The sequence below is a fragment of the Tarenaya hassleriana genome, unplaced genomic scaffold, assembly GCF_000463585.1.
Source record: "Tarenaya hassleriana unplaced genomic scaffold, ASM46358v1 Cleome1, whole genome shotgun sequence".
Taxonomy (NCBI): Eukaryota; Viridiplantae; Streptophyta; class Magnoliopsida; order Brassicales; family Cleomaceae; genus Tarenaya; species Tarenaya hassleriana.
The window spans coordinates 341,007-356,638 of record NW_010960187.1 but is presented as its reverse complement, the minus strand read 5'-3'; the positions used below and the strand labels follow the sequence as shown (position 1 = coordinate 356,638).

Here is a 15,632-nt window from a genome sequence, read left to right as displayed (position 1 = left end):
TCAGCCACCGTCTCTGATGCAATTTGCGAGGAGCATTGGAACCTACCTGGAGCCAGAAATGATAAGATACAAGAGCTACAAATCATTCTTTCTGAAACTGATCCGCCAAGTTCGGGAAGGGGACCTGATATTACCCTCTGGCGTCACAAGGAAGAAGACTATCGACCACAGTTCAGTTCGCGGCTGACATGGGAGCAAGTGAGGCGGCCAAACCCTCAGGTTACATGGCACGACATGACCTGGTTCAAGGAAGCGATTCCTAGGCATTCTTTTACCCTCTGGCAGGTTATGCATAAGCGTTTGCCTACTACGGACCGTCTTGCGCAGTGGGGAATACAATCCCCAAACAGATGTATCATTTGCTGCGTAAACTCAGAATCTCACGATCATCTGTTCTTCTCTTGCGAGTTCAGTGATGCTGTATGGCTCTTTTATGCAGGAAAGCTAGGTGGAAACCCCCAAGTTAACGTTCGGAGCTGCCTCGCTTGGACACGACAGACCGAGCCACCTCTAGGTGGCCATGGGAAGACCCTCAGAAAGCTCCTGACTCAGCTAGTTGTTTACGAATTGTGGAAGGAAAGGAATGCTCGTATCCATAGGGACAAATGGAACTCCGTGAGCCAGTTAAGAGTCAAGATCGACCGATCTATGCGCAACATACTTTTCTCCTTGCAGAAACCGGGATTTACAGGCATGAATGAAATCCTACAGTTGTGGTATCGAATTAGTTACTACTGAAATCTTGCTCAATTACATTTACGCATGGGATCCCTTAGATTTTGTATATCTATTTCAACTTTTGTAACAGATTTTGTAATTTTTTTACGGATATGAATACAACAAGCACATTTTATCAAAAAAAAAAAAAATCCTAATATTAAAATTTCATTCGGTTTAATCGGTTAAACGAATCCGATCGGTTATGACATTACAGTATATGATCAATTATTTTTATATTTGAATGTGATGCAGAAGATTATATGAAGGTGTCTTGTTTTTTGGTACCATTCACTTATTTAAGAGATTCATTGTTAGCTCTCTACTTCAATTTCAATTATGTATTGGCCATTCGTGAGTTTGTTTAGAGTTTTTGGGTACCATTCACTTATTAGAATTTTTATTTTGTATTGTTTTATTTTTTGTTTTTTATTTTCAAATGACAGAGAAAAATTTCGCCCGCCATGTATAATACCTAGAAAATTTGGAAAGCCAAGTAGTGAAAATTTTTCCATATCATTAAAAGTTAGAAACAAATTTAAAATTTTTATTTCATTATTTTGTTTTTTTGTTTTATTTTCAAATGACATAAAAAAATTTACCACGTAAAAAATTCAGTGAAATCGTTCATCGAAAACTGTTATCTAATTAACGTCGTTAAAGTTCGTGTAAAAACTTTTAAAAATATAAATTGATGTATTTTTTCCTAGATAAAAATTTATATATTAAAAGTAAGATTTGAATAAATTTATGTATCTATTGAGAATTTTTCAAAAATAAGATCTACATCATCAATTAATTAAATATACAAATTAACATATATTCAATTTGTGGAAACATATCTATCAATTGTAATTATCGGACTGTCACTTGTTAAGTTTTATGTGTCATATCTCGGTTTTTATTGTATTGGGATTGCCAGATAAGGTTACATTGTATTTGAATTTGATTATTTCGATTTTGTAAATATTTGGATTTTATACTATATTTAGTTTCGATTCTATTTCAAGAAATTTTAATTTTTCTAATTTTATTTTCCCATTTAAAAAATTATAACCCAGTAATTATATGTTAATGGATTTAATATTAATCGAAGTGGCTGTCACATTCTCGTGCATCACAAACCCGTGTTTTATTGAACACAAACACTGTTACATCATGCAGATCTAAGAAGGAAATCGGGATCCTTCGTACGCAAGCAAATGAAGCCTTTCATCAATGGCGATCTCCTCAGAAACCCTACACTGATCAAGATCACCGCCTTCGTCCTCATCTCCTTCTTTTTCTTCTACTTGGGCAAGCACTGGTCAGACGATGGCTACCAACAACTCATCTTCTTCTCCGCCGGCACCATTTCCGGCAGATCATCCCCGTCGATTTCCATCTCTCCAAACAGTTACTGGACGTCCAATATCTCGTCTTTGATTCCTCCAAACCAAACCCAGAATGAAGCCTTCTCCTCACCTCTGCCGCTTTCCCCGTCGACTGTGGTGGAGCCAGTGACGAAGAAGGTTCCTCTTCCTCCTCGGGCGGGTCCGATTCGGAGCTTCGGGATCGTGGATGGTAACGGTGTAATGTCTGACGACTTTGAGGTCGGAGAGTTCGACAGTGATTTGGTGGAGGATTGGGGGAATCGGACAGAGATCGAAAGAAAAAGTGCGAATGATTCTAGGGTTAGGGTTAAGAAGTTTGGGATGTGTCCAGATGACATGAGAGAGTATATACCATGTTTGGATAATGCGGAAGCGATGGAGAAGCTCAAATCCACAGAACGAGGGGAACGGTTTGAACGCCATTGTCCTGAGCAAGGTAAAGGCTTGAATTGCTTAATTCCCCCTCCTGAAAGTTACCGAACACCGATTCCTTGGCCTAAAAGCCGCGACGAGGTAACCTGTCTCTACTTTTTTCTCTTCTTGTTTTAGCACTTTTATTTCTCATTTAGTGCTCTGATTTCAAAAGTGTGATGCTTTAAATCAAATAGAAGTTTTGGGGTTTCCCGGAAGATTCAGAAAAAGTAATCTGAGTTTGGATTCAATGGCATTCATTCTAGAGTTCGATCCATATGTAGAGCTGCTGATGGTAGAGGTTTCATTTCTTGTCATTGTCACTGATTTTCCGATCCCATGCTTGATGATTTTATGGGCAGGTGTGGTTCAGCAATGTTCCTCATACCCACCTCGCCGAAGACAAAGGAGGTCAGAACTGGATTTTCAGAGACAAGGATAAGTTTAAGTTTCCCGGAGGCGGCACACAGTTCATACATGGGGCCGAGCAGTATCTGGACCAGATGTCTCAGGTTGTTAGCTTTCAAACTATATGGATCTTGCATTGCCCTGACTTCATTTGCCTCTTTTGTTTTGATCTGATGTCAATATGGACTTTGTTCTTGCAGATGGTACCTGAGGTCAAGTTTGGTGAACATATTCGGCTTGCTCTAGATGTTGGTTGTGGTGTGGCAAGTTTTGGTGCTTACTTATTGAACCGTGATGTCTTAACAATGTCGGTTGCCCCAAAGGATGTCCATGAAAACCAAATTCAATTCGCTCTGGAGCGTGGTGTTCCCGCAATGGTTGCAGCATTTGCTACGAGACGCTTGTTATACCCAAGCCAAGCTTTTGATCTTGTACACTGTTCAAGATGCAGAATTAACTGGACTCATGATGGTAAGGCTTTCCTCTGGTGCTCATGATTCTTCAACAAAACATACCTCAAGAAGAGATCGAGGTCACATCTGTAATGTTTTAATCTGACTTTATCTCTTTGGTGGTGGATTGTTTATGGATACTTGATCTTGTTTTTAAATATTCGGGTTATACATAAGACCCTTTTTTTGTCCTTGCATTTCACTACACCAGCAACTCTTTAATGGCTCTGTTCTCCTTGTTGTACCATTGCTTATTCTGCTTTCGCTTTCCGTCACTGGTACAAAGATGGAATTTTGCTCCTTGAGGTCAATAGAATGCTACGGTCTGGAGGATACTTTGCTTGGGCTGCACAACCCGTCTATAAGCATGAAGCTGTTTTGGAGGAACAGTGGACAGGTATCATCACTTCAGTAACTCTCACTATCTCAGTAGTTTAGGAGAAAAGATAGTAAGGTTGTAATAGTTTCAAATAATATAATAGCAGGTAATTTTCATGGGCGTAATTTCGATTAGGCATCTGAAAAAACGGGGAGAATTTCAGCTTGTTGAGGATCCTTTTCTTCTGCCTCGACGATTGTCCATTTGCATGGGTTTGTGGGAGAATTGTACATTTACTAGTTGCTACTCCGAATGCGAAAACTTATTTGTCTCCCATGTTTCCATTTCCAGCGATGCTAAATCTTACCGATCGACTTTGCTGGAAACTGGTGAAGAAGGAAGGATACATAGCAATCTGGCAGAAGCCCTTCAACAACAGTTGTTATTTGAGCCGTGAGGCTGGCATCAAACCTCCCCTTTGTGATTCTGATGATGACCCAGATAATGTTTGGTACATCTAAAATTCCCCCCTTTTTCTGTGTTTATGTTATTAAGATCTTCAGGACATGACACCTTTTGCTTGAACGAAAGAACCTGAAGACCATGCACCTAGAAGCAAAAACGAAACTATTTTTGTAAAATCCATATGTTTCCTGTGTTGTTTTGGTCTGATTTATATGATTGTAAGACCTAATCTACAATGTAAACATATTCAGGACATGACACGTTTCCCTGCACTTGATGTTTTGTGCCTTTTTTTAGGTACACGGATCTGAAGCCTTGCATAACTCGCATCCCTGAGTCTGGATACGGAGCAAACCTCCCCTCGTGGCCTGCCCGTTTGTACACTCCACCCGATAGACTGCAGACTATACAAATGGATTCCTTTATTGCCAGGAAAGAGATTTTCGATGCCGAATCGAATTTCTGGATCGACACAATAGGGGGCTTTATCACTGGTTTAAAATGGAAAAAGATGAAAATGAGAAACGTCTTGGACATGAGAGCTGGCTATGGCGGGTATCACATGCCGTCTTTCTTGCCATGCATTGGTTCCATGTGATACATTGCTTCAACACCTCATAATTGTCCTTTCTGATGAGCTTCATTTGTTTCTGGCAGATTTGCAGCTGCGTTGGTTCATCATAAATTCAATTGCTGGGTTCTCAACGTGGTTCCCGTCAGTGGGCCAAACACGTTGCCCGTTATTTATGATCGTGGACTATTAGGAGTAATGCACGACTGGTACTGCTCGTCATTACCTTTCAATCTTCCATGCCTATTTAGTGTTTCATTTTTGTTCGGAATTTCAGATATTTGACGAGTCTTGTCGGTTATCTCCCACAGGTGTGAACCATTTGACACATACCCGAGAACGTACGACTTCTTGCATGCTTCGGGACTCTTCTCAATTGAGAGGAAGAGGTATGCTTTTGGTTCAAACTCAGGAGGTCATAATACCGAAAAAGCGTTAAAACTCTGTAATAAGCCACAACACTGAAACCCAAGGTGTTCTTGATGTGAACAGATGCAACATGTCGACCATATTGTTAGAGATGGACCGGATTTTGAGACCTGGAGGACATGTCTATATCCGCGATACGATCGACGTTATGGATGAGCTTCGAGAGACGACAAAGGCGATGGGCTGGCACACGTTTCTCCGGGAAACATACGAGGGCTCTCACTCCACTTACAAGATACTTACATGTGAGAAACTTCTTCACCGTCCGTAAAACCAAAACCAACCGAACCTCTCGGTTCTGTGATTCGATTTGCACCTATTTACTACACAAGTGTAGATTTTGTCTTACCTAGTCATATATTTTGTAGCATTCTGAAGATTTACAAACTTATAGATTGTAATAAGGTCCGATCTGTTGTATCGTTCGTTGCAACTGCGACATGCGATTGTAGGCGTTTATTCAACATTTGTTGGTGATTACGAGCGATTGACGTCGACTGATTGATAAATTTATGTTATACAGTGACTGGTTGTGACACAATCGCCATTTACGATTTTTGGCAATTACGAAAAACAAATAGGTGAAATCGTAATTGTCCGCAATGACAACAAAAGAATTTAGAATTCTATTCATCTTATATATACACACATGCATATGTATACATACATAATATATATATATATATATATACACTCATCCGACCTCTTCAAAAGAGTTTCTAAGTTCTAACAAGAGAGGGAGAGAAAACCAACCAAGCAAAGCTCATCTCCGAGACCTCTTCCCGTAATGTCCAAACCTCGTTTTTTAAATTGATAAATAAATAAATACACCAAATTTTTGAATGTGTCAAAAAAATTATATCAATTGTTGAAATAAAAGGCAATTTACTACGCACTGACAATGTTGCTAATCCGAACATGAAATTGCCTTCAATTAAAGTTTGTTAAAAAAAAGTTTAAAATATGTGTATAAAACAATTTCAAACAATTTATAATTAATTATCGACGATAATTAATGACCATTTACGAAACTGTTTTTTAGATAAATATTTGCTTTATTTATTTATCGTTTTTTTTTGCATAAATTTATTTTTAGGGGATTTTTCCTTCTTTTTTTCCCCCTCTATGCTAGATTCTCGAGAGAATAAATGATGAGAACGTGGTAAGAAAGTTTTAGGGTCTCACCTCACTTTTTTGGGCCTTAGTTTAGGGCTTTTAGGCCTACCAAATAATTTCTCTAAACCGAAATAACCGGTTTGGTAATATAAAAAAGGATTCAATGGATTTATTTTTCGTTATGATAATTAGATATTTAAGTGGTAGAAGTGGTCTGGTTGCGACTCGTTCAAACGCGGTGTTTACTATTTTTGACCGTTGCGATCTTGAAAACTGATTGAATTTTGATGAAAACACCGAAATAATCTTTTTTTTTTTTAATTTTAAAAAACTCTAAAATCTTTTCTGCTCCCTGGATCATTCCTTCTTTATCACTTTTTAAAAGATAAATTTTAAAGTAAAAACACTGAAATTTGTTTAAATCTTTCACATAGTCATATACTGAGAACTAATATCTTTTTTTCTATAAAATATAAAATATAAACCGAAGATCGATTGGATCTTAGAAATAATTACCCGACTGATCGCTTGAACCTTAGAGAAATGTAATTGGCCAAAGATCCGATATGAAAATATTTAGAAAGTTTTTTTTTGTGACTGCTATCTCGGGTCGAAAATCAGTCAAATGATTTAGAATATATGATCTCTCCCCAAATTTGATGTCTGAATTCAGACCGAAACAAACGTTTTGCGTCCCGTTACACCGATTAAATTATCCAAATTTAGATAAATAATTGGAAAATTGATCTGAATATGGAGTTCGATTACGTCTCCTTACCCCGTCGCCATCGTGGAAGTGGCCTATTTGCAATTACTTCCTTTGAGATATAGTATATGTTAATTTCAATAGACATATCTATATTGGGATATGATCCACCGGATGACAATATTTTTCCCCTTCCAATAGAAGAATTAAATTTTATTCATTCAAGTTTTATTTGGATATCTTTAAGAACAACACCCGAACAACCACGATACATATAATATCGTCAAAAATATATTCCAACACCCCCGATATATATTAAAGGTGGCAAAAAAAAAAAACTAAATTTCCGATTTCCGGTCCAATCCGCGGTCGAATACCAAAAACTTCGGATATTTAGAGGAGTGAGACTCGGACAATGATATTAATTGTCAGATAATTAATATTATCTCAGGGTGTCCACGGGTATCTAGATATACACAATTACTCTTTAAATTTTAGAGTTTAGATGTATTTATAAAATATATTGTTAATATATAATTTTTTAAGGAGATTATTTAACTCATTGTTTTCATATTTTCTCTCTTTTATTCAAAATTTAATAGCTAAATCTATAACATTTATTATATATTTTCATTTTGTGTTATGTTATTTGATTTCAATGTGCGTTTTAAATTGATTTAGAATGATTTTGAATATTTATATATGAATATGCTTAAAAAATAAAAAATAATTAAAATTGGTATTCACGAGTATCCAATAATTATCTCGCGAGTTTTTTAATACCAGTATCCGATTTCACGGGTACGAATTTAGATAAGAAATTATGTAACTCGAACTTTCAGGTTAAGGTGTACTAAAATTTCAAATATCGAGACGTATCCATATTATATAGAGAATTTAGTACAAAATATGTGTTCTATGTATATTTTCATTGTTTTTAAATTTTTTTTAGCAAAGTTATTATGTAAAGCGTGTTTTAGATTTTAATGTAAGTTATTATAAATAATAATAATAATAATAATAATATTGGGATTTTTCTTTCGTTTGATTTCATTTATCAGTTTGCGATTGAAACAGATATTGTAAAAAATAACGATACAATAGATTAATGAGTTCAGATCGGTACGATCCTATGTCTCTGGAAGGATTTGGATTCATCGTATTATTGAGAAATTACAACCGAAAAGAAAAAGGTTCATGTAAACTACGATTATAATGAAAACACCAATAAAATAAAATGACTGATTTACCCATGAAGATATTTAACCAAAAATCTTCGACCATCCTTTTTGTCGGGTCTTGTTTACGAGTGTATCTCAACAAAATCTTCTATTTATCCGCAATTCGAGTTTTCACTTTCGTGCTCTTTGCCTTAACACGTCTTACATGAATACTCATCAATCGTCATTTTGGTTAGTCGAATCGAATCAAACCGAATAAGATATAATTGTAATCGAACCGAATCCGATATAGAAATCAAACGGTTATGATTTTTCTAAATCCAAAAAAAATCGAAATCGAACCGATTAAAAAAATAATAATAAAACCGATAATTTTCTTGAGAAATGAGTTTTTTACAACAAAAAAACGAATCCGAACCGAAATTTATATAGAAACCGAATGTTTATAGTCTTTCTATAACCGAACCCGAACTCAAACCGAAACCCGAATTGATTACCCCTGCTCATGAAGACTTTCTCGAATTTTCCCTTGAAATTCAATCCATTTCTCATCAAGGCATAATTGCGCTTAATCACTTTACACAAATTTTTTCATTCGTTTCAAATAAATCCCAACATATAAATCCAATTGAATTTGCAAATTATTTTTTTATTTCAAATTTAATCGCATCAAAATATTTTTTTTAGTCAAAATTTATTTTGAGGTAACAAACAACATTTGGATATTTTAGAATATATAATTGTATATATGTCTATAAGAGCGAATAAACATATATAAAATATATATCAATATCTATATATAGATGTGTATACAAGTGTGCGTATATATATGTCTTTGTATAAGCATAAATATATTTGTAATTACTATTTATGCGTACAAGTATACATATATGTCTGTAGGCATATACATCCATGTATATAAAATAACGAGGAATAGGAGGTTATTTTTTATAAAATAAATAACTGATGATGTTTTTAAGTTTTCCCCTAATAAATTTGAGCGCTTTTTATATCATTATTAAAAAGTAAGTCAAATTCGCTAAAAATATTCCCGAAAAAAATATTGAATTTGAAAAAATACAGGACAAAAATTCTTAAATTTGCAAATTTTCAATAAAATATATTTACTTTTTTAAAAAAAATTAATTTCAAACCGATTTCAAATCAAATTGACTAAATTTTTTGCGATATGATACTAGTAACACATCTGATTTATGATGTAATATTTTTTTTAATGAATATAAAGTAATTTTGATATATCTTCACTGTATTTCATCGTCAACCCCATCGTCAACCCCACGTCAAGAAAATAAAAATATAAAAATAAAGAATAAAATATCAAATATATATACGCATATACATACACACACATACTAACATGTATATATGTGTATATGTGTGTTTATGTATTTAATTTGGAAGTGATTTATAAATTCAGTGTTTCTGCTGAAAGATACGAAGAAATAAATGTATTTTATTGAAAGTTTGTAAATTAAAGATTTTTGTAAGATATTTCAACAAGTTTGATGTTTTTTTTGGAAATTTTCAGCAAATTTCGTCTTGATTTACATCTTTCTTAGTTTTTTTTAAAACATAGTTGCATAGCTATTTCAAATGAAAGCGAGTTTTCTCAATGATTTGAGAAAATATCAAACTGCATATTATAACTCGTAACGTTGTTTAACAAAAAAAAAAACTCGTAACGTTGAATGCCTATCAATTTAGATCTCTCGCGTCAAAATTTACGAGGTCGAGGGTAAATAGGTAATTTAACGAGATGGAGCGATGGGAATTGATGAGAAAGACATGGGGGAACCTAGAGAAGCTCACAGAAACTTTTGCACGAACACCTAAAGGTTAAAAGGCCCCAAAGACACTGAACCACCAAAAAAAAAAAAAAAAAAAAAAAACTCCTTTAAGACAGAAGCCTCTTCGGATATCGTACTCTGTAATAAAACGAAGGATCAAATCAAAAGTTTGTTCTTCTGACCTTATCGTACGCCTGGCCAGTGGCCACTTTTTTAACGTACGCACCTCTCTTCTCACAGACTTCGAGAGTTAAAAAAAAAAGGGTGGTTTAAGTGCGCCTGTCTGAACAGGAAGGAAAACCCTCTCCACTTGCAGATTTGAGTTTATAGAGGAGGCGCTTTCAACTGTTGATTCTCTGTATTCAAGGTACCAAAATCATCATCTTCTTCTTCTTCTATCTTCTCCCCGTTGTAGCATTCTAATTGTATTAATTGATGACTGTATCATCATGAAAGGTACACAAGATTTTCTTGTTCTCCAGCTTTTTTTTTTCTTTCTTTCTGATTTTACTGTTTCTGGGTTTTTCTTTTAGGTTCTTACTGGTGGGTTTGGAGGTGTGTTTCAGAAATCTTGGGAGCTAGGTTTTGTTGTTTCTGCTTGCTGGATCTGATGTCTTTTTCTTTCTCGTTCCCTTTTTTTCCTTCTTTTTCAGGGTTTTTGTTAGGGATATGGAAGAAAACAAATGAAACCCATGTCTGTTGTGTCTGGTTCATGCAACATGTCGGTCTGGATGTGGGTGCAATATAAGCTATAAAGATAAGGTTTTTGGATTCTCCCTCCCTCTGGTAAGTTCTCCAATTTGGGTATTTGGATTCTCTCCCTGGTAGGAGATAAGGGTGCTGCAAGAGTTGCAAATAGAAGAAGAGAAGTTGAAGTTTTCTTTTTCTTTCTTGAAGATCGATTTTCCCGAGAAACAAACAATGGCGAGCCCTTGGTGGGTCGGAAATGTCGCCATGAGAGGCGTCGATCACCTCCCAGTTACATCATCAGCTCCATCGCTGCACCTCATGAACACGACGAACCCGACAGACGAAGATCGGGTCAGGCTGACCCGATCGGATCCTAGATTGGACCAAGACTTCACCAACACTAACGACAGCGGAAGCCCTAATGCCCAAAGCCAAGAAGAACAGAACAGCCGAGAAGAACCGTGTCAAGATAACCAACCCGGGTCCCGATCGGGCTCAACGGGTCGACGACGGAGGGGCAGACCACCCGGTTCGAAGAATAAACCGAGACCACCCGTTGTGGTCACCAAGGAGAGCCCAAACTCACTGCAAAGCCACGTCCTTGAGGTAGCCAGCGGCTCTGATGTGGTTGATAGCCTCAACGCCTTCTCCAGGCGGCGATGCCGTGGTGTTTCAGTGCTTAGCGGAACTGGCGTGGTGACCAATGTGACGCTGCGACAGCCAGGAGTGCCTGGTGAGGTGGTGAGCTTGCATGGACGGTTCGAGATTCTGTCAATGTCCGGTGCGTTTTTGCCCACCTCGGGCTCTCCGGCTGCAGCCGCTGGCTTGACCATATACCTTGCGGGAGGGCAAGGACAGGTGGTGGGAGGCTGTGTGGCAGGGCCTCTAGTGGCCTCGGGGCCGGTTATAGTCATTGCTGCAACGTTCAGCAATGCCACATACGAGAGGTTACCGATAGAGGATAATAACCAACCGGAGCAGCAACAGCAGGAGCAAGGAGATGAAGCGAAGGAGGAGAATGATGATAATGTTGATGATGATAATGCTAAAGACGAGACCGGGAATAATAGCAATGAAGGGTCAATCCCGATGTACAACATGCCTCCTAATTTCATGACAAACGGGCAAATGCCTCACCATGATGTGTTTTGGGGTACTCCTCCTCGTCCTCCTCCGTCGTATTGAAGTAGATAGATATCTCGTATGAGGCTGTGGATGGATCTACCGAGTTTCTTTAGCTGACTGGTTCCGTCTTTTGAATACTAGGGCACTAGGGCTTGCTTCTTCTTTTTTGTTCTCAAATGTTTGCGGGAACCCGAAAACTCTCTTAGGGTTTGTTGTTTGTGGCTATAGTGGTTTCGACGTGCTTAGTTTCGATTACGAATAGCTTCTTGCTGAAGGAAACGCTTGTAGAATCGTGTTGGATATTTTGCCAAAGATCTAGAGAGTTTTGCTATCATCCCTTTCCCTCGATGCAGGTAAGTGGTTCACAAAAGCTTCTATATTTCTAGGGCTATATTGGTTCAAAGTCTCATCATGTGCCTGAAAAGAATGATCTTGTGTCGTTTGACTTGGAGATCTCTTTTAAGAGAGTATCCTTGTTGTTGGGTTCAGACATGTACTTGTTTCCGTTTTCTTGTTCGGTCTGGTCTGAAGGGCTAATTGTCAAGAAAGGGTAGTTGATGACATTATAAGCTTCTTTTAAGCAAAATGTCAAAAGTACACGCAAGTGCGTGTGGGTGGGGTTTGGTGATTTTAGGGTTGGTTCTTTCTGTATTCGTTTCAGGTTCCAATCGATTTTATATGATATTCGATTTGATTTCGGTTTTTATTAAGAAAAACTTGGAATTTTTTAAAGAAATGTTTGATTTTTTGGATTTTTTTAAAAATTGATTTGGGTTCGAAAAAATTCGATTTTCTAAAAACAAATCCCGTTAGAAAATTTTGAACTATTCGATTCGAGAACGGTACCGATTTTTTTGTTCGGTACGGTTTGATTACGGAGAACCGTACCAGCCGTGGATTGATCGAAGTGAATTCCATATATCCATGTTACTTTTCGTCTTTATATTTTGTCGTCAGTGTGTGTGCAACATGTGAATATATACGAGTTATTATGCTTAATCTCAATGGTGTGAAAATGAAATTTTATAACTTTTTATATAGGGAAAGGGTAATTGTTGAACAGTAAATTTATATCTACGAGGAACTAAAAATCGTTGTGAACCGTTTTACATATATGAAAGTCCTACAAGGTTTCTTTGGAACTATGATTTGAGGATTGATATCTCCGTAACGTAAAACGGAATTGAAATGTTATATATGTAATTAGGCATAATGTTTAAAGTTACCTTAATTCCAATCGAATCATAAAATCATAAAAAGTTTAAATTGTGATGAATTATTTTAGAAAATAATATATATTTTTGAAAATGAATATAAAACAATTCTTATAGTTATAAATGTTATAAAAAATATTTAATTAACTTTGAAAATAATAAGAATATAAGATGAGAAAATGAGTTTGTCATCGTGAAATTGGAATAATTAAAAAAGATATTGAAAATCGGAAAATTGATGGTTTCAAAAGTTCGGTGGGGAATGATGTCATTATTCAAAAGTACTTTTAACCTAAATGATTTGAATATATAAAAATTGAATAAAAATAACATACATTCGATTTGATTTAATTTAAATTTAATTTCTACTGATTTCATTCATTTTGAATTCGATTTTTACATAGGATTTTCTTCGGTTTGGATTCGATTAGAATTCAGATGTAGAATTATGTTGAATTCGCATTCGGTTTTGAATATAATTTCGTTTGATTCGAATTCGATTTTTATATTTTCAAATCATTTAGATTAATGATTAATGGTATAATGAGTTTATTGGGTTTAACCTATAACCCAGATAGGTGAAACTGGGGGTGGGCATAATATCCGAAAAACTGAATCGATCTGTTATTCGATTCGTATCCGAACCGAAAATTCGGATATTCGGAATTCACGGATTGGATACGGATATTAGATTCAAAATATTTGTCGAATACGAATCGGATATCAAAATAGAATTATCCGACATATCTGATCCGATCCGTACCTTTTAGTAATATTATAAATTATAGGATAATTTAATAATTAATTTATATTTAAGGGATCATTTTAAAATAAATAAAAAATATGCTAGTTTTTTTTATCATTCTCACCCAGCATCTTTTCTTCCCCTCTTTCCGTCGTTCGTCATCTTCATCTTGTTTTTTTTTCTTTTCTTCATCTTGTTTTTGGAAGATCTTCAGTGCATCTACTTCATTTTCATTCTAAGATGAGTAGATTTTTCATCAAAGGTAGAGATTATTCGTTAGATAGTTTTCATTTGTTTTTAGATCGTTAGATAGTTTTCATTTGTTTTTAGATCTGAAAATTCTCTTTCACTGGTTTTGTTATATTTCATATATATATATATATATCTCCTTCTTACAAGGAGTAATATCTCTAAACGTCATATCTCCATATATATATATATATTATTTGACAAAAAAATCTTATTGCAAGGTTTTACGAAATATTTATGTAAATATGCAATCTAATTGTCTAATAAATTTTTTTTTGGATTTTGTGTGTGTTTTGATGGAATGTACGATAAAAAAACTCAAAAAATATTTTTTTTGAGTTTTTTTTTGTGTTTATAGATTCTTTTGTGCGTATATTTTTCATTTTTATCATATTTTAATTCAGATACGGATATTTGTAAATATCTGTGATTTTTTACGGATATCCGAAACAACGAATATCTGAAATATACGAATCGGATACGAATAGTAAAATTATGTATTTGTACGGATCGGATACGGATACAGATATCTTAAAAACTCCGGATATCCGATCCGTGCCCACCCCTACGTGAAACTCATATAAATAGAGTCATTATAAAAAATACCCTTAATTTACTATTTTGACTTCAACACATAATCTTCTCCAGTTGTAACCATGTGATCCATGTGACCCGAAATATAGTGTGGTCACATGTTGATCTCATTGTTCCTAACGTTAAATTTATGATGTTTTAATCAAATTATTAGTAAAATATATAAGGTATGAATATAATGAATCAGTGTGATCATAATAAATTTAACGTTATAATCAATAAAATCAAAATGTGATCACACTATATTTTGGGTCACATGATTATAATTGGAGAAGAGTATGTCTTGAAGTAAAAATAGCAAAATGTTATTTTTTATATAATGTCCATTTAATAAGATTAATTAAATGGATTTAATTTAATCATCAAGCATTATTATTGGGTCGGCAACCCATCTAATCTATGGAGTTTCAACGTGAAGGGTAATATTAGCGGTCGGGGAATCATGATGTCATAAACAATGATTTGTGAAAGGTAAATGAATGGAGACAAAAAAAAACTCGTTCCAATTAAATGCAAACGCAGGTACCATTCATTTAGTGGTTAGACCCATTTCTAATTTTTTAAAAACACCCAAACAAAATCTGTTAAATTTTATAAATGTCCTTTACAAATCAACAATTATCCATGAATCCAAATGAATCACTATTTTATAAAAAAAAACTATTATATTTATTGATTCATCCATTTAATCACAATTTCTAAAATTATATTTATAATCATAAATTAATATTATAAATATATTTCACATTGAATTCAAAATAAATAAATTAATATAAATATATATATATATATATATATATTATATTTTTATATAATTAGAACTTTTATTTGTGGACGGTTGAGTTTTTTAAAATTTGTTTAGATTTTTTAAATAGAGATTTAGTATAGTTAAGATTTTAAATGAATATTTTAAAAGTTAAAGATTGTTTTGGGTTCTTTTCTCACGCATTTATCACTTTTACATCCATTCTTTTTTGTTGCCATACGATTTTTTTTTCAAATCTTGCACCCAATTATATGAAGTTAGTATTATTTTACAAAATTAGAAAGGAAATCATT

The 15,632-nt window shown here is 34.8% G+C and overlaps 2 protein-coding genes across 4 annotated transcripts; both read left to right on the top strand.

The window, feature by feature from the left end:
* Positions 1-1,859: 1,859 nt before the first annotated feature.
* On the top strand, positions 1,860-5,578 carry LOC104808601 (probable methyltransferase PMT11). Its single transcript, XM_010534349.2, has 9 exons — positions 1,860-2,603; positions 2,864-3,013; positions 3,110-3,380; positions 3,648-3,758; positions 4,032-4,191; positions 4,443-4,700; positions 4,803-4,925; positions 5,028-5,105; positions 5,209-5,578. The coding sequence occupies exons 1-9, from the start codon at positions 1,920-1,922 to the stop codon at positions 5,414-5,416; spliced, it is 2,043 nt and encodes a 680-aa protein (XP_010532651.1). The 5' UTR covers positions 1,860-1,919; the 3' UTR covers positions 5,417-5,578.
* A 4,478-nt stretch (positions 5,579-10,056) lies between these two features.
* LOC104808405 (AT-hook motif nuclear-localized protein 15-like) lies at positions 10,057-12,105 on the top strand. Of its 3 annotated transcripts, XM_010534160.2 has the most exons (4): positions 10,057-10,323; positions 10,490-10,511; positions 10,610-10,742; positions 10,854-12,105. In XM_010534160.2, the coding sequence occupies exon 4, from the start codon at positions 10,878-10,880 to the stop codon at positions 11,829-11,831; it is 954 nt and encodes a 317-aa protein (XP_010532462.1). In that variant the 5' UTR covers positions 10,057-10,323; positions 10,490-10,511; positions 10,610-10,742; positions 10,854-10,877; the 3' UTR covers positions 11,832-12,105. The 3 variants fall into 3 exon arrangements, with proteins under 3 accessions (XP_010532462.1, XP_010532413.1, XP_010532533.1); XM_010534111.2 differs by lacking the exon at positions 10,490-10,511; XM_010534231.1 differs by lacking the exons at positions 10,057-10,323; positions 10,490-10,511 and adding an exon at positions 10,328-10,412.
* The last annotated feature ends 3,527 nt before the right edge of the window (positions 12,106-15,632 follow it).

What these genes read in the sequence shown, in the direction of transcription:
- LOC104808601 (XM_010534349.2), top strand. Translation starts at nt 1,920, where the DNA reads ATGAAGCCTTTCATCAATGGCGATCTCCTCAGAAACCCTACACTGATC. An exon ending in GGCCTAAAAGCCGCGACGAG is followed by an intron (nt 2,604 to 2,863) that starts GTAACCTGTCTC and finishes TTTTATGGGCAG; the next exon opens with GTGTGGTTCAGCAATGTTCC. An exon ending in ATGAGAGCTGGCTATGGCGG is followed by an intron (nt 4,701 to 4,802) that starts GTATCACATGCC and finishes TGTTTCTGGCAG; the next exon opens with ATTTGCAGCTGCGTTGGTTC.
- LOC104808405 (XM_010534111.2), top strand. Translation starts at nt 10,878, where the DNA reads ATGGCGAGCCCTTGGTGGGTCGGAAATGTCGCCATGAGAGGCGTCGAT.